Below are 19,690 nucleotides of genomic sequence, written 5' to 3'. Positions count from 1 at the left end.
ATGCTTTTGAACTTTGTTCTGGATGCAGCTCAGTCACTTGGAAACAGTTCAGTCCTTTCGAATCTTGCTTTTAAGCTCCGTTAGGCAGGACCAAAGCAGCTTTAGTCTGGGATTAATATGTCCCCCTTACTAAGGCAGTACACTTTTGAGTATTCTTCCTGATTCTCCATGTAGTCTGAGGTTTTCCACTCTGCTGTGAGATTCTGAAGTCTTCCCAGCCCTGTGGGAGCTTTGGGAATTGTTCTTTCCAGTGATTCCTGCCCTTTTCTTGGGTAGTTTCCTCACATGCATCTGCTGTCAGCACTTGGCAGAAGCCTCAAGGGGAACCCCCTACCGATCTCCTGGGCTCCCCCTCTCTAGCTGTCTGTACCCTGCCTTGCACACTCCAGCCGCTTGGCCTCCCTGAACTCTCAACTCTGTTTCCTCAACTCAGGGAGACCACTGTGCCCTGCCTGGGTTCCCTCTTATTGCACTGTGGCCTGGACACTCTTTTTTTTTTTTTAATTTATTTATTATTTACTTATTATTTATTTTTGGCTGTGTTGGGTCTTTGTTTCTGTGCGAGGGCTTTCTCTAGTTGCGGCAAGCGGGGGCCACTCTTCATCGCAATGCGTGGGCCTCTCACTGTCGCGGCCTCTCCTGTTGCGGAGCACAGGCTCCAGACACGCAGGCTCACTAGTTGTGGCTCACGGGCCTAGTTGCTCCGCGGCATGTGGGATCTTCCCAGACCAGGGCTTGAACCCGTGTCCCCTGCATTGGCAGGCAGATTCTCAACCACTGCGCCACCAGGGAAGCCCCTGGACACTCTTGGTTTTGAAAGATGTTCGACAGTTTCTGCGGTCTTGTGATTGTATTTCTTGGCATGTGACTGACAGCCTTCTGGGAATACAGTGAATTTTCATGAAGACACCTTAGGCACTGTTGAGAGATCAAATTTAAATTCAGATTCAGCCCTTTATAGTGGTAGAGGAGTCTATATAAATGACAATTGGATGAACAGAAACCTCGTACGTGTAAAGGCCTGTGCTCACGTGGGCAGTGACTACTGCATCAGCGATGCGCTCTGCCCAGAGGCCGGCAAGTTATCTAGCCAGCTGTGTGCTTCCTGTGTGCCAGGCCTTCTCTAGGCACCAGAGTGCACTCCTACTTCTCCGGCCACTCTTCCTCTGTTTCCTTTGCAGGCTGATCCTCCACCCTCTGGCCGCTAACTTGAAGTTTCTTAAGGTTCTGTTCTAAGCCTCTTCTCAACTCGTTCTTTCTCTAGGTGAGGTCCTTTTTGCTTGGGACTTCAGTTATTGCCTGTATGCCAGTGAGTCACAGCTGTCTATCTCCACGTCTAAACCACATATCCAGATTCTTACTTATCCCCTCTTGGGTGGCTGACATTTCAAATCTACCACCTCCAGCGTACCCATGACTCAAACTCATGTTGCCAGAGTGTCCCATCTCTCTGCCCCGCTCCTTCTTCCCTTATACCTTGCTGAGATAATTCCCACTCTTCTTTTAGATCTCAGTTCAGTCACTACTTCCTCAGGAAAACCTTCTTGACCTCTAACTAGGTCAGATCCTTATATTTCCCTCTCTTGATACCATGTGTGTCATTGAGTTGGAATTTGATTGTCTCCCATTGGTGAGCACGTTTGTCTTGTTTTGACTCACGGTCACATTCCCAGTGCTTAGCTAGGGGCCTGGTGCCCAGCCAGTACTCTGTACAGTAATTATTTGTTAACTGAACGAAGAATTTCAACATGGTCTGTTAGGTCTTCAGTGTTTGTAGCTCAGACATTGTAGGATCGTAGAGATGTGAGTGGCCCTAATGCCGGCTACTATGAGAAATGCCCCCTTTCCTTACAAGTGACCTATCTAGTAACTTCAGGCTTTAAGAAAAGATATTCAGTTAAGCTCAACCATCAAGGTCAACAAACTGGTTTATAAAACAAGCAAATTCAGACCAACACCACCACAATCTTTAATTTTAGAAATTGATACAAAGGGATCAGTGAGGTACCCATCAAAGCATATTTAGAAAATAAATTCTCTTTTGCGTTTCTATGTGATTTTACCTCATGATTTATTTTAATATCTTTCTAGCACTCTGATCTATAAATTTGGAAGAACTGAAGAGCTATGGACCTGAGATCACTTCTCACATCACATTTTCCTTTTGTTATATTCTATTTGTAGATAAGTTTTTATCTCTCAATATAATTTACACATTGCCAAATGGAATAGATTGTACATTAAATGTTTTGTTTCTTTACACTTTTATGCTCTGAGTTTTGAAATAGTTTTATGAAATTTCTGTCCTTTTTTTTTCATTGAATAGATTGTTAATATGTACATAGTATAAGACTATATAGATGAGATGATCTGTGTCGGTTTTTTTATTCTTGAAGACTTAAAGCTTAATCTGTTCCCTGAGCCAGGGTTGTATCATCATCTAATTGTAGAGTTAACTACTTTGTCTCAGTATCTCTAATTTTCAAAATGTGCAAAAAATACAGCTCCATATATCTGAAATAAGCACTGAGCCATTAAAAAAGGTATATCAGCAAGTTGTAATTTATTTTGGCTTAAAAATGAGATTTTTTTTTAAAGGAAAAATGTTTGTTCTTATGTATAAAGTGGACTTTTATACGAAGATTTTTAAAAATGCCTGAAGGACTAGTTTGAAAGCCTCTTTTAAAAACAATTCCTCTCATATGACTTTATTTGAGAAGGGTTAATACATGATCAGATAAGCTCAGTTTCATATGGTTGATGTAAAAAGACTGTAAGGCAGCTCAGCAACATGCTTCTTACAAAAGCAGCTTAAATGGTTCTCTTTTGACAGCCTACTATTATCTGACATTGCAAAATTCTATATCAAGCAAGTTTGAGACAACTGCAGCTTAAAAGCATGAACCATATAACAAAAAGTGGAATAATTAGTTTCAAGATAAAGCACTTCTTCCCAAAGGGGATTATTATGACCTAGTGAAAAATTAGGCGTTTCATCCACTCAGTTACTGACTGCAAGTCTCTTTTTGCTCTAGCTCTCAAGCTTTAGGTGAACTCTTCTTGCAGAATACATCTTTAACCTGAAAGTTCTTACTCCAGTCAGAAACTTCTTTTGCTGAGTTTGAAATACTGTATTTGCACTGAGTGTATTCCCGTGAGAGATTTCAGAGGGATAGTTGGGTCTTTATTTCTATTTTTGCTTTCCTTTGTTATACAGGTTTTGTGTTGCACTTTTTTCCTCCAGGGGGATTTTTCTATAGCCTTTTGTTGTAAGACAGAATAATATCAGTGGTATTGTATGCAGCTTCTAATATAAGCCTTATTTTGCTTAATGTCTCTCCTCTCTGAGGATCTCCTGTGCACAGAGTATGAAGCAGTTGTGGAATGCTGTGCCTTTGTCTAGATACCATCTTGTTTAATTACTTCTTTCTTTGTTGTTTTTTCCTCAAAAAAACTGTGTCTTGCTTCCAACAAATTTTAAGACTGATTACTTGTTTCCACTCCCTTCTAACCTCTTGCAATAAATATTACTTCTCACACATTCTAGTATTGTTAAATCTGTTGGAGAAAATGAACTATAAAACTGGGTTGGCTGTTCATTTTGCAGTTACTCAAGTGGACCTGGTCAAAGAAGCAGTTTCCCTTTATAAAATAAAGAGAAATATATATATATATATTTTTGGGGGGTGGAGCATGCCATGCGGCTTGTGGGATCCTAGCTCCCAGACCAGGGATCAAACCTGGGCCCTCGGCAGTGAAAGCACGGAGTCCTAACCACTGGACCAGCAGGAAATTCCCAGGAGAACTATATTATACTCAGATTTGTGAAATGCTAATGTGAAGGCTAATGAAGGCCGTCCAGAAGGCCTAGTGGCTGTTTTTTCTATTTTTGACTCTGTCACGAATTTGTTTTTTAATTGTGAGCAAATCACTTAATTTCCCTGTTTGTTTCCTCATTAAAAAAAAAAAAGATAATGTTAGTATCCACTCCTATCAGACATTGTAAGTTAGAATAGAGTCCTTTGTAATCATTTAAAGATACATGTGATTCCCTTAATATAAAGGTCTCCTGGGGCAGAGTCAAGATGGCGGTGTGGGAAGATGCTGAGTTAGCATCTGCCCACAACTAGGGTGCCTACTGGCCTCTGGTGGGGGACCCTGATGCCCAAGGAGATGGGAGGGACCCCCAAGTGAACCGATAGGACGTGGGGGGACAGAAGGGGGAGGAGAAGTGGAGGCCAGACAGGATCCATTATTGTGTTGTTCATCTCTGTTTGTTCTTAAGTTCTTCTAGATCTTTGCTAAACATTTCTTGTATTTTCTCAATCCACACTTCCATTCTATTTCCAAGATTCTGGATCATCTTTACTATCATTACTCTGAATTCTTTTTCAGGTAGATTGCCTATTTCCTCTTCATCTATTTGGTCTTGTAGGTTTTTACCTTGCTCCTTCATCTGTGGTACTTTTTTTTGCCATCTCAATTTTTTTTGAGGAGTTCAGGGGAGGTAGGGAGAGGTAGGCAGGAGGGACCCTCTGGGAGGAGTGGAGGGCATTTGCCCCACCCACTTGGGCCCTGGGAGCCCGCTGAGCTCCCAGGCCAGTCCCCTGCCCTCCAAAGCCCCCTCCACTCCCCTGCCACATTTGTCCTGGGGGCATAGGAAGGAGGCTGAGGGGAGTTAAGGAGAGGCAGAGGGGAGGGGCCCTCCAGCAGGAGCAGGAGAGGAGCAGAGGGCAATTGCCCCACCCACTCAGGCCCAGAAAGCTTGCTGGGCTCCCAGGTGAGGGCCCCCGCCATCTGAGACCAGGGGTGGGGGGCACACCTGGGCCCCTTCTGTTCACTGAGCCTAAGCCCACCCCCCCAGCCCCCAGGGCCTTTTCCAGCCCTGTGGGTCCTGAGCATTGGCCCCACCCACCACCCAGACCTCGCCCTTGCTTACGCCCCGCCCTCCACAGCCAAGGCCTTTTCCCCCGTTTTTTTTTTCTTTTCCCTCCTCTTTTTTACTATTGTAGTACTGATATACCTTCCAGTTGTTGATTCATCTATATTTTTATTTTTATATTCTTCCTAAAATATCTGTTAGTTTCCTAGTCTATTTTATTTTTTACTTCGTTTTCTTTTTGCTGCCCCAGGTGGCTTGTGGGATCTTGGTTCACGAGCCCAGGGTCAGGCCTAAGCTCCTGCAGTGGGAGCTCCGAGTCCAAACCACTGTACTAACAGAGAACCTCAGGCCCAAGGGAGTATTCATCAGAGTGCAGTGTCAAGGAGTTCCTCATCTCAGCACCAAGACCCAGCTCTACCCAATAGCCTACAAACCCCAGTGTTGGAAGCCTCAGGCCAAACAACCAGTAAGACAGGAACACAATCCCACACATTAAAAAAAAATTGAGATGGCAAAAAAAAGTGCCACAGATGAAGGAGCAAGGTAAAAACCTACAAGACCAAATAAATGAAGAGGAAATAGGCAATCAACCTGAAAAAGAATTCAGAGTAATGATAGTAAAGATGATCCAGAATTTTGGAAATAGAATGGAAGCGTGGATTGAGAAAATACAAGAAATGTTTAGCAAAGATCTAGAAGAACTTAAGAACAAACAAACAGAGATGAACAACACAATAACAAATGAAAAATACACTACAAGGAATCAATAACAATAACGGAGGCAGAACGAATAAGTGAGCTGGAAGACAAAATGGTGGAAATAACTGCTGAGGAGCAAAATAAAGAAAAAAGAATGAAAAGAATTGAAGACAATCTCAGAGACCTCTGGGACAACACTAAACGCACCAACATTTGAATTATAGGGGTCCCAGAAGAAGAAGAGAAAAAGAAAGAGTCTGAGAAAATATTTAAAGAGATTATAGTGGAAAACTTCCCTAATATGGGTAAGGAAATACCCAAGTCCAGGAAGCACAGAGAGTCCCATACAGGGTAAGCCCCAAGAAAAACACACCAAGACACATATTAATCAAACTAACAAAAATTAAATTCAAAGAAAATATATTAAAAGCAGCAAGGGAGGGCTTCCCTGGTGGTGCAGTGGTTGAGAATCTGCCTGCCAATGCAGGGGACACGGGTTCAAGACCTGGTCTGGGAAGATCCCACATGCCGCGGAGCAACTGGGCCCGTAAGCCACAACTACTGAGCCTGCGCGTCTGGAGCCTGTGCTCTGCAACAAGAGAGGCCGCGATAGTGAGAGGCCCGCGCACCACGATGAAGAGTGGCCCCCACTCGCCGCAACTAGAGAAAGCCCTCGCACTGAAACGAAGACAGAACACAGCAAAAATAAATAAATAAATAAATTTATAAAAGCAGCAAGGGAAAAACAAAAAATAACATACAAAGGAATCCCCATAAGGTTATCAGCTGATTTTTCAGTGGAAACTCTGCAGCCCAGAAGGGAGTGGCAGGATATACTTAAAGTGATGAAAGAGAAAAACCTACAACCAAGAGTATTCTACCCAGCAAGGATCTCATTCAGATTCAACAGAGAAGTCAAAAACTTTTCAAACAAAAGCTAAGAGAATTCAGCACCACCAAACCAGCTTTACAACAAAAGCTAAAGAAACTTCTCTAAGTGGGAAACACAAGAGAAGAAAAAGACCCACAAAAACAAACCCAAAACAATTAAGAAAATGGTAATAGGAACATACATATTGATAATAACTTTGAATGTAAATGGATTAAATGCCCCAACCAAAAGGCACAAACTGGCTGAATGGATACAAAAACAAGACCCATATATATGCTGTCTACAAGAGACCCACTTCAGACCTAGGGACACATACAGACTGAAGGTGAAGGGACGGAAAAAGATATTCCATGAAAATGGAAATAAAAAGAAAGCTGGAGTAGCAATACTTGTATCAGATAAAATAGACTTTAAAATAAAGACTGTTACAAGAGATAAGGAAGGACTACATAATGATCAAAGGATCAATCCAAGAAGAAGGTATAACAATTATAAATGTTTATGCACCCAACATAGGAGCACCTCAACACATAAGGCAAATGCTAACAACCATGAAAGGAGAAATTGACAGTAACACAATAATAGGAGGGGACTTTAACACCCACTTACACCAATAGACAGATCATCCAAACAAAAAATAAATAAGGAAACACAAGCTTTAAATGACACAATAGACCAGATAGATCTAATTGATATTTGTAGAACAGTCCACCCAAAAGTGGCAGAATACACTTTCTTCTCAAGTGCACATGGAACATTCTCCAGGATAGATCATATCTTGGGTCACAAATCAAGCCTTGGAAAATTTAAGAAAATTGAAATCGTATCAAGCATCTTTTCTGACCACAACGCTATGAGATTGGAAATCAATAACAGGAAAAAAACTGTAAAAAACACAATACATGGAGGCTAAACAGTGCACTACTAAATAACCAAGAGATCACTGAAGAAATCAAAGAAGAAATTAAAAAATACATAGAAACAAATGACAATAAAAACACGATGACCCAAAACCTATGGGAGGCAGCAAAAGCAGTTCTAAGAGGGAAGTTTATAGCAATTCAATCTCACCTCAAGAAACAAGAAAAATCTCAAATAAACAATCTAACTCTACACTTAAAACAACTAGAGAAAGAAAAACAAAGAAAACCCAAAGTCATTAGAAGGAAAGAAATCATAAAGATCAGAGCAGAAATAAATGAAATAGAAATGAAGAAAACAGTAGCAAAGATTAATAAAACTAAAAGCTGGTTCTTTGAGAAGATAAACAATTGATAAACCCTTAGCCAGACTCATCAAGAAAAAAAGGGAGAGGATGCAAATCAATAAAATTAGAAATGAAAAAGGAGAAATCACAACTGACACTGCAGAAATACAACAGATTATAAGAGACTACTACAAACAACTATATGTCAATAAAATGGACAACCACGAAGAAATGGACAAATTCTTGGAAAGGTAAAATTTTCCGAGGCTGAACCAGGAAGAATTAGAAAATATAAACAGACCTATCACAAGTAATGAAATTGAAACCATAATTAAAAATCTTCCAACAAACAAAAGTCCAGGACCAGATGGTTTCACAGGTGAATTCTATCAAACATTTAGAGAAGAGCTAACACCAATCCTTCTCAAACTCTTCCAAAAAATTGCAGAGGGAGAAACACTCCCAAATTCATTCTACGAAGCCACCATCACCCTGATACCAAAACCAGAAAACGATATAACAAAAAAAGAAAATTATAGACCAATACCACTGCTGAACATAGATGCAAAAATCCTGAACAAAATCCTGAACTAGCAAACAGAATCCAGCAGCACATTAAAAGGATCATACACCATGATCTAGTGGGATTTATCCCCGGGATGCAAGGATTCTTCAGTATACTCAAATCAATCAATGTGATACACCACAGTAACAAATTAAGGAATAAAAACCATATGATCATCTCAATAGATGCAGAAAAAGCTTTTGACAAAACTCAACACCCATTTATGATAAAAACTCTCCAGAAAATGGGCATAGAGGGAACTTACCTCAACATAATAAAGGCCATATATGACAAACCCACAGCAAGCATCATACTCAATGGCAAAAAACTGAAAGCATTTCCTCTGAGATCAGGAACAAGACAAGGATGTCCACTCTCGCCACTCATATTCAACATAGTTTTGGAAGTCCTAGCCATGGCAATCAGAGAAGAAACAGAAATAAAAGGAATATAGATTGGAAGAGAAGTAGTAAAACTGTCATTATTTGCTGATGATGTGATACTATACATAGAAAATCCTAAAGATGCCACCAGAAAACTACTAGAACTAATCAATGAATTTGGTAAGGTTGCAGGATACAAGATCAATGCACAGAAATCTCTGGCATTCCTATACACCAACAATGAAAAATCAGAAATAGAAATTAAGGAAACACTCCCATTTACCATTGGAACAAAAAGAATAAAATACCTAGGAATAAACCTGCCTAAGGAGGTAAAAGACTTGTACTCAGAAAACTATAAAACACTGATGAAAGAAATCAAAGGTGACATAAACAGATGGAGAAATATACAATGTTCTTGGATTGGAAGAATCAATATTGTGAAAATGACTATACTGCCCAAAGCAATCTACAGATTCAATGTAATCCCTATCAAACTACCAATGGCATTCTTCACAGAATTAGAACAAAAAATCTTTCAATTAGTATGGAAACACAAAATACCCCGAATAGCCAAAGCAATCTTGAGAAAGAAAAATGGAGTTGGAGGAATCAGGCTCCCCGACTTCAAACAATACAACAAAGCTACAGTAATCGAGACAATATGGTACTGGCACAAAAACAGAAATACAGATCAATGGTATAGTATAGAATGCCCAGAGATAAACCCACGCACATATGGGCACCTAATTTACGACAAAAGAGGCAAGAACATACAATGGAGAAAAGACAGCCTCTTCAATAAGTGGTGCTGGGAAAACAGGACAGCTACATGTAAAAGAATGAAATTAGAACACTACCTAACACCACACACAAAAATAAACTCCAAATGGATTAGACTTAAATGTAAGACCAGACACTATAAAACTTTTAGAGGAAAACATAGGAAAAACACTCTTTGACGTAAACCACAGCAAGATCTTTTTTGACCCACCTCCTAGAGTAACAGAAATAAAACCAAAAATAAACAAATGGGACGTAATTAAACTTAAAAGCTTTTGCACAACAAAGGAGACCATAAACAAGACAAAAGGACAGCTCTCAGAATGGGAGAAAATATTTGCAAATGAAACAACAGACAAAGGATTAATCTCCAAAATATACAAACAGATCATGGAGCTCAATATCAAGAAAACAAACAATCCAGTTAAAAAATGGGCAGAAGACCTAAATAGATATTTCACCAAGGAAGACATACAGGTGGCCAAGAGACATATGAAAAGATGCTCAACATCACTAATTATTAGAGAAATGCAAATCAAAACTACCATGAGGTATCACCACACGCTGATCAGAATGGCCATTATCAAAAAAGCTAGAAACAATAAATGCTGGAAAGGGCGTGGTGAAAAGGGAACCCTCTTGCCCTGTTGGTGGGAATGTAAATTGATACAGCCACTGTGGAGAACAGAATGGAAGTTCCTTAAAAAACTAAAAATAGAACTACCATATGACCCAGCAATCCCACTACTGGGCATATACCCGGAGAAAACCATAATTCAAAAAGAGACATGCACCACAATGTTCATTGCAGCACTATTTACAATAGCCAGGTCATGGAACCAACCTAAGTGTCCATCAACAGATGAATGGATAAAGAAGATGTGGCACATTTATACAATGGAATATTACTCAGCCATAAAAAGCAACAAAATTGAGTTATTTGTAGTGAGGTGGATGGACCTAGAGTCTGTCATACAGAGTGAAGTAAGTCAGAAAGAGAAAAACAAATACCGTATGCTAACGCATATATATGGAATCTTAAAAAAAAAAAGGTACTGATGAACCTAGTTGCAGGGCAGGAATAAAGAGGTAGACATAGAGAATGGACTTGACGACATGGGGTGGGAGGGCGAGGCTGGGGTGAAGTGAGAGTAGCATTGACATATACACTACCGAATGTAAAATAGTTGGCTGGTGGGAAGCAGCACCATAGCACAGGGAGATCAGCTCGGTGCTTTGCGACGACCTAGAGGGGTGGGATAGGGAGGGTGGGAGGGAGGCTCAAGAGGGAGGGGATATGGGGACATGTGCATGCATATGGCTGATTCGCTTTGTTGTGCAACAGAAACTAACAAACACGGTATTGTGAAGCAATTATACTCCAATAAAGATGTATTAAAAAAAAACAAAAACAAAACAAGAAACCCCCCCAAACTACAAAGGATATTATTGGAACAATTGGAGACACTTGAATATAACTGTGTATTGGATAACTAGTAAAAAAAAAAAAAAAAAAAAACCTTGTTTACTATAGTTGATTCATAAGCTTGAGCTCAAAGCAGCACTATAACTTATGCCCGAAGGAAGCTTCTAACTCACGCATTTTTTCCGTAAGGCCCATTCCAGTCTTGGGGGTCATTTTACACAGTGAAATCAGTAACAAGACATAAAAATGTGAAAAACGTGGCACAAAATAGCCTGTGGAAAGGACACATTACAGCATGAGAGCTGAAACAAGAAGGCAGAGCTTCATCTCGTTCCACCTCAGCTGGGAATCTGTGGGTCAGGCGACCTCAATTACCACTCGAAGCATGTCCGAAAATGACCAGGGCATGCCATGAGTATTGACTTGGGAGTTACAAATAAATGTTTTATCGAGTAAGTGAACTTGCAAATAATGAAGTTTGACCGCAGTTTATAAAGAACTCTGATTGACCTTATCTTCCTTCAGCATAGCATTTTTTCATCATCCTTCCTATCATGGACCATCATTTCTTTCCTCATTTAATACTCTGCCACCAGCTAAATCTTCCCACTGGAGGGCCCTATTTCGTCATGTCATTTTTCTGCTCAATGCTGATTGCTAACTTGTATCGAGAACTTTCTATGTGCTGTGTATTTGTTTCATTCCATCCTCACAATTGGAGGTAGGAACTTTTATCTGGAGAGGTGAAGTGTCTTGCCCATGGATGGGGATCACAGCTCAGGCCCTTTCTTCCTGAGGGCGAAGTCCTGCTCTTCTCACAGCCAGCATTTCCCGAGCAGCCCTAGAACCTTGGTGTTGCTTTAGGAAAAAGGGAGCTCTGGTCAGAGAACCTTGGGAGACCCTCGGCTGAACTAGGTTAAAACATTTTTATTTCCTGTAAAGTTTTTTTCTTAGAGCTTTTTATACACTATGTCTTGTATGTTTTTAGGAAGGAGGTGTCAGTTCTGTGGTGTTTTCCATCCTTGAGTCCTGGAAATTTATCTCCTGGAACATGCTGAGAAATAAAATTTGGGGGAACTGCTGCTCTGGTGACTTTAGAAGAATAGATAGAATGCAGGGAATTAAAAGGAGAGGGAAACTTAGGTGTGGATGTTGTGATCTTGGGAAAAGCCAGTGGCCAGCCTGACATGCAGAATAGGAAAGATGAGGATGGAGAGAGGAGGAAGAGTATTTCCAGTTGCATTGTTACTGGAGATTTCTGGTGTTGGAGCTGGGATTCTTGGGGGACTATAAATTTAGGTTGATTTGCTTTTCCCTAATTCTGCCACTGCCGTTTATTAGCTATGTGACCCCAAGGCTGTTTGTCTTTCTGTAAGTGTGGTTTGAGAATTAACATGAGGGAATGCCTCGTGGTGCCTGGAAACAGTAAGTGATCAATAAAGCCGGGTCCTTCTTTCCCTGGTGGCTTTGCCTGCAGTGGTTTTTCCTTCCTCATTTGTTGGCTTTTTGGCCTTTTGTCACAAGGTGGCGTGCCACCTTAAAAAGAATCTGGAGTTGGTTGGTTTTTGTTTTGAACCTGCCAGTACTTTTTTTTTTTGTAGCAGATTTAACACAGCTTAAGTCATTTTACATAGGGTTTTAATTTTTTTAAAAATTTTTTAATTTTTAAAAATTTATTTTGTTTTATTTTATTTTTGGGGGGGATATGCCCTTTATTGAGCTTATCCACTGGAGTGGAAATAATGTCAGTACAAAACCCAATGTTTGTTACTGTAACTTCTACATCACAATTAAAATCCAAACGGTTTTTTAAAAACAGTCATCTCAATCAAAACCCACTACTTCAGAATCAATAGCTTCTTTGAAGCCACAGTAACACTTAAATATGGTTAAGACTAGAATGCAGAAATTTGGTTGGTTGGAAAGCGAATTAAACTTCCAACTTTCTCAAACAGAATTACAAAAAGGCAAAATTGTGTTTTTCACAGAGGTACAGTCCACTGGAATCACCAACACTGGACAGCTGTTAGAGGATTTGGAGTCCTGAGATAATAAGGAATCCAGGCATCCTTTAGACAGTCTTCTGTTGTCCTTTCTTCCCAGAGATTTGTGGATATGTGGAATGACACCACCACCAGCAACTGTAGTCTTGATGAGAGAGTCCAACTCTTTTTTTAAAAATTTATTTATTTTATTGATTTATTTTTGTGGCTGTGTTGGGTCTTCGTTGCTGCGCGTGGGCTTTCTCTAGTTGTGGTGAGCAGGGGCTACTCTTCGTTGCAGTGCGTGTGCTTCTCATTGTCGTGGCTTCTCGTTGTGGAGCATGGGCTCTAGGCGCACGGGCTTCAGTAGTTGTGGCACGTGGGCTCAGTAGTTGTGGCTTGCGAGCTCTAGAGCTCAGGCTCAGTAGTTGTGGCCCACGGGCTTAGTTGCTCTGCGGCATGTGGGATCTTCCCAGACCAGGGCTCGAACCTGTGTCCCCTGCATTGGCAGGTGGATTCTTAGCCACTGTGCCACCAGGGAAGCCCATGACTAGGTATTTTTGAAGAATGCAGACCAGCTGTTGTGTAGAATGCCCCTCAAGTTTGGTTTGTCTGATGTCCCATCAGGAGTAGATTCTGGTTATACAGTTTGGGCAGGAATAACACAGAGTTTATGTTTTCAGGACATCAAAGCCAGCACACATCTGTCCCAGTACTGGTGATTTTAACTTTGCCTGCCTTGATGCTCAAGGTGGTGCCCACCAGGTATCATCTTCACTGTAAAGTAGCTATTTTTCTCCTTTATAACTATTAAAGTACCCTGTGGGGAGAGAGACTGATTAATAAGTCAAACAGAACATGTTCGTTGTACGTTTTACTAACAGCAGTATGTAGACTTGAACTAAAGTGGCCCTGTGATATGACAGAGGATATATACAATTTGTGTGTAACAAATTATGATCTTTACATATATAAATGCTTCTTGTCTGGTTGAAGAAAAACCCAGATGTGGGGGGAGAGGGGGAGTATATAACCTCATCCTGAAATCTGCCTGTTTTCAGTCTCTTCCATCCCAGTGTCTCTTGGACCAGAGCACTGAGCTTTCATTTTATACAAAATTTGTGACATTATTTCATCAAATTTTATTTTATTTATTTATTTTGGCTGCGCTGTGTGGCTTGTGGGATCTTAGTTCCCCGACCAGCGATCGAACCAGTGCCCCCTGCAGGGGAAGCTCGGAGTCCTAACCACTGGACTGCCAGGGAATTCCCATTATTTCATTATAAAAAGGAATATTCTCTAGAAAATCGCTGGAAAACATAGAGTAAAAAGAAATTCATGTTACCATCTAAAGTCTACTAGTGGCTTTTTGGTGTATAATAAGTTTTAAAACTGATTTTGCAAGTTAGCATGGAAACCTTACCATTAATTTTGACAGGTTTTCATGAGGAAATTCTAAGTCTCAAAGGAACCAAATACATTTGTATTCTCTGTATGTAAATGGCACCCCTGGGGTTGTGCAGTACACAACCTATACAAACGTACACATGGCCCTGACTATTGGTGCTGTGTTCATCTTTTAGTTGTAGCATGGGGCTGGCCACTTGAGAAGTGTTTTGGGTAGCTGGAGTTACACACAGTCATACTAAGGTTCACAGCAACACTTCAGAAAGGAGCTAGTCAAGAAGCATATCGGTTTAATTGATTAATTGAATTTTATGCCAGGCCCTTTACTTGCCCATTGGCAAGGGCCTCAGAGTCCTATCTGGACTCATCAGCTCTTGGAGGGTTTAGGCCTTCTCTCACGCTCTCAACTACAAAAAGTACACTTATTATCTACAGGGACGATATCAAATAGTTCTATTCACTTGAATGTAAAAATGAAACAAGTCCAATCCATATTTATTATAAATTGTTATTCACGGCACTATTTAATTACAATGGAGAAGTAGTTAATGTCTTTTGCAAGTGATTATGTTTTAACTAGGGGTATGTATGTAAAGAAACCCTGGGGGTCTGCCTCCCCCCTTTTTTTAATAAATGGGGGGCCTGGAGAAGCCACTCCTGCCTGTATTTCATTATCGGGATGAAATTTTAGGTGGCATCTCAGTCTTCCTAGAGTGTCGGCGAATGGCACTGACCAGATCCCTCCCCTGAGCCACGTGCTGCTCCAAATATCCACTCTGACCAGCTTCTGTGCCCTCCTGAGGCAGCTGGCCATCTTCCCTCCCCACAAACCGGAAGCAAGGAGGAAGAGGTCACTTTTACTGTATCCCCATCAGAGAGCTGTTGCTTCTTAGGAGAGCCTGTGAGCACATTGAGGTGCAGGAGGTCTGACTGCTCCACGGGAAGATGCCTGTGTGGATTCGTACTCTCACCAAACAGTTGGGACGGTTTAGGATGTTCTCGCCTAAAATACAGGCTTTCTGGCATAAAGCAAAGTTATTTTGGAAGGCCCTGGGGCACCTTAGGGATATACAGTTTTTTCCCAGTAGTTGAAAGCAGCATAACTAGTGACTATGCAGACTTTTAAAAAACACTATGGACAGAGATAAGTGATGGTAAATGAAATAAAAGTCACAAAGGCAGATGCCCCAATCACGGGCTAGGACCTGTGCTGTTCTCCACGCTGGTAGTTTCTGGTGAGAGAGCAGCAGTGGTTTCTCCAGTTACAGTACACCAGCCAGTGACCTACAGATATGGAGAAAGTCTCCCTTCTCTGACCCTATCCCTCCTCCAACTCCCCCCTGGGGGCCTCCCCTCTCCACCCCCATGTCCCTCAGCTCCTCGCCCTGCTGGCCTTGGCACCTTCCAGAACAAGAGGGGTTCACCCAGCAGCTTCCTGTCCCAGGGCGCTGAAGTTGTCTGCAATCTGCAAGCTGAGCGCCGCAGAACCCCCAGGGGGCGCTATTCACAGTGAGGCGCAGGAGATCGTATGTTCACTTAACAAGAAAATTCGTGGCACAAATCAAAGTGTCTTGAAAGGTGGGTGTCTTTATCTAATTCACATAACGGTACATTATGGGCTAGCAGTGTCCTTGATCCAACTCACCCATCATCTCTGGGTGACCTATTATTGATGTAGGGCCTACTTTCCTCCATTGATCTTCATACTCCTAAATTGTATCCAGGGTACATAGTCCATAAGGTGCTTTATAGAATACATGCAAGAATCAAATACCCCTCCTCCCATATAATATATGAACCTTGAATTAAACAGCCTCAGTATCAAATGGGGTCTTGTAGGGACCTTCTGTACCTGTATAAACCTAAATAATGGAAGTGAGTCTGTTTTCTCCTATACAATGAACACTGCATTGTACAGATCAGGGGTCATCAAACTCTTTCTGTAAGGGTTCAGGTAGTAAATATTTTAGGCTTTGTAGGCAAACAATCTCCTGCAACTACTCAATTCTGCCTTGCAGTGCAAAAGCAGCCATAGGCTATATAGAAATGAATGAGCATCGCTGGGTCCCAATGAAAGTTTACTTATGGACACTCAAATGTAAATTTCATATACTTTTCATGTGTGATGAAACATTATTCTTCTTTTGATTTTTTCAACCATTTAAAGATGTAAAAACTATTTTTAGCTTACAGCCTGTACAAAAACAGGGAGCAGCCTGGATTTGGCATGTGGGTGGCAGTTTGCCCTGTTATTGGTAATTTATAGACTGTTTCCAGCTCAAACATGATTATGTACTTAGCTTGATTAGAAATTAATGTCCCAAGTTAGTGTAAGTATTAATCCCATTGCTTAGTCATTTATTTGACAAAGTAGAACCAGGTGTTTCTTTGTGGAAAATACTATTAAAAAGGAGTATCTTAAATAATTCCTGTCCTTTCTCCCTGGGGCTGGATAACAGGCCAGCCCCATGCCTCCTGGGGATACTTACTGAGGAAGGATGGCGCGGGCCCGAGAGGAGAAGCACGGTTGGACGCTTGGTGAACCCAGCTGGGTGTCAGTGTAGCCCCTCCCCTATAAAGCAATAACCTTGTAGAGTTTGGCCCCTGAGTGGCACCTGGAAATAGCGCTGGCCCTGGGCTTGGGCTCTGAGTCTGTCACTCACTGAAGCTGCTGCCTGCAATTAAGAAGGGCCTTTCTGGGCCTGAACCCCAGTCTGCCCCAGGACACTGGACTGATTCTGCCCCGAATCCAGTTCAGCCTTATCAGAATCTGGTCCCCACGGCCAGCCTGCTTGCCCCCGACTAGCTGGCACCTCCTTCTATGGAGGGTGGCACAGAAAAGCTTATTCCTAACAGAGCTGATCTGTCCCCCTTTCTGCTGGGTTCAAACTCTTAAGCGGTTCTCTTCCTGCTGTATACGTGTCCTCCTCTCCTCACTGGGCTGCTTCGTGTGGCCCAACAGAGGAAGCTCTTCTATCTTACATTTCCTAAATGATTTGAGGGAGGTCTTTACCGTTTCCCTCTACTAACTCTTTCTCCAAACCTGTCCCAACTCAAGGGGCACCTAATCAATAGACATCTCACAAGGGGACTTGCCTGGGGTGGGTGGGTGTCCTTTTCTCTCTTGTCACCCTGGATGGAAGGGTGCACAATGATTGATTGGTTAGAAAGTCAGTCCAAGAGCCAATTCCTCACCAGAGGCCCAAGGCCCCAACGGAGACAGAGAAGGTGGTTCCATCGACCGGTGCTGGAAGCTTCAGATACCTCCTGTCAGCATCGCCTCTTCCCACTGTCAAGGTTAGGCTGCCAGCAGGGGCTTCTTTCTCAAGCAACCTTACGGCAACATGTCACTTTGTGTGTGTGTTGGAGGGGAGGAGTGAAGCTACGCGTCCATTTCCTAAACCTTAAGAGTCATATATATGGATTTTTTTTTTTTTAAGAATATATTTTCTTTTATTTATTTATTTATTTATTTGGCTGTGCCAGGTCTCAGTTGTGGCATGCAGGATCTTTTAGTTGCGGGATGTGGGATGAAGTTCCCTGACCAGGGATCGAACCCAGGCCCCCTGCATTGGGAGCATGGAGTCTTAACCACTGGACCACCAGGGAAGCCCCCATATAAATGGATTTTTAATTAATATCCCCTGAACAAAATAACGCATCAATACTTGCATCGTCAGAAGACTTGCAGGCCCAGTGGCTATCACTATTGCCCATTACCTAATTCTCTTTCCATGCCTTGCTCAGCACATGTGACACATCACGTACAAATGCAGCGCTGAGGCAGCTTCTGAGAATCCCCTTCCTAACTTTTCAAGGAATCAAGTGACACAGGTCAAAACTTCTTGCTGCGTGACCATGAGGCCTCTGGGTAGCTCTACTGGGTGTTATTTAAGAAAACACAAATTTAGATATAGTCATTTTTAAAAGTTGAAACTTTGCAGAAAATAGACCAAAATAAAGAAGGTGAAGAGGAAAAACTTCACAGACTTTTAAAAAGTTAACTATACAGTATGAAATTAGAACACTCCCTGACACCATGCACAAAAATAAACTCAAAATGGATTAAAGACCTAAGTGTAAGGGCAGACACTATCAAACTCTTAGAGGAAAACATAGGCAGAACACTCTATGACATACATCACAGCAAGATTCTTTTTGACCCAGCTCCCAGAGAAATGGAAATAAGAACACAAATAAACAAATGGGACCTAATGAAACTTAAAAGCTTTTGCACAGCAAAGGAAACCATAAACAAGACCAAAAGACAACCATCAGAATGGGAGAAAATATTTGCAAATGAAGCAACTGACAAAGGATTAATCTCCAAAATTTACAAGCAGCTCATGCAGCTCAATATCAAAAAAACAAACAACCCAATCCAAAAATGGGCAGAAGACCTAAATAGACATTTCTCCAAAGAAGATATACAGATGGCCTAGAGACACATGAAAGAATGCTCAACATCACTAATCATTAGAGAAATGCAAATCAAAACTACAATGAGATATCATCTCACACCGGTCAGAATGGCCATCATCAAAAAATCTAGAAACAATAAATGCTGGAGAGGGTGTGGAGGAAAGGGAACCCTCTTGCACTGTTGGTGGGAATGTAAATTGATACAGCCACTATGGAGAACAGTATGGAGGTTCCTTAAAAAACTACAAATAGAACTACCATACGACCCAGCAATCCCACTACTGGGCATATACCCTGAGAAAACCATAGGTCAAAAAGTGTCATGTACCACAATGTTCATTGCAGCTCTATTTACAATAGCCAGGACCTGGAAGCAACCTAAATGTCCATCGACAGATGAATGGATAAAGAAGATGTGGCACATATATACAATGGAATATTACTCAGCCATAAAAAGAATGAAATGGAGGTATTTGTAATGAGGTGGATGGAGTTAGAGTCTGTCATACAGAGTGAAGTAAGTCAGAAAGAGAAAAACAAATACAGTATGCTAACACATATATATGGAATCTAAGGGAAAAAAAAAAAAAAGGCCAGGAAGAACCTAGTGGCAAGACGGGAATAAAGACACAGACCTACTAGAGAATGGACTTGAGGATGTGGGGGGGGGGGTGGGGTGAGATGTGACAGGGTAAGAGAGTGTCATGGACATATATACACTACCAAATGTAAAATAGATAGCTAGTGGGAAGCAGCCGCATAGCACAGGGAGATCAGCTCGGTGCTTTGTGACCACCTAGAGGGGTGGGATGGGGAGGGTGGGAGGGAGGGAGATGCAAGAGGGAAGAGAAATGGGAACATATTGTATATGTATAACTGATTCACTTTGTTATAAAGCAGAAGCTAACACACTATTGTAAGGCAATTATACTTCAATAAAGATGTTTAAAAAAAAAAAAAAAAAAAAAAGAATATATTTTCTTTTATTTATTTATTTATTTATTTGGCTGTGCCAGGTCTCAGTTGTGGCATGCAGGATCTT

At 41.4% G+C, this 19,690-nt stretch overlaps 1 protein-coding gene across 4 annotated transcripts in view; it reads left to right on the top strand.

The window, feature by feature from the left end:
* Window positions 1–3,539, top strand: part of TMEM50B (transmembrane protein 50B) — a 37,290-nt gene extending 33,751 nt beyond the window's left edge. For all 4 annotated transcript variants that reach the window (XM_036850474.1, XM_036850475.1, XM_036850477.1 and 1 more), the window contains one exon: window positions 2,092–3,539. In XM_036850474.1, the coding sequence (XP_036706369.1) occupies window positions 2,092–2,137 (46 nt within the window). In that variant the 3' untranslated portion in view covers window positions 2,138–3,539. The remainder of the gene's footprint in view (window positions 1–2,091) is intronic.
* Window positions 3,540–19,690: the final 16,151 nt, after the last annotated feature.

The sequence above is a fragment of the Balaenoptera musculus genome, chromosome 4, assembly GCF_009873245.2.
Source record: "Balaenoptera musculus isolate JJ_BM4_2016_0621 chromosome 4, mBalMus1.pri.v3, whole genome shotgun sequence".
NCBI lineage: Eukaryota > Metazoa > Chordata > Mammalia > Artiodactyla > Balaenopteridae > Balaenoptera > Balaenoptera musculus.
This window is presented reverse-complemented; position numbering and strand designations above follow the sequence as displayed.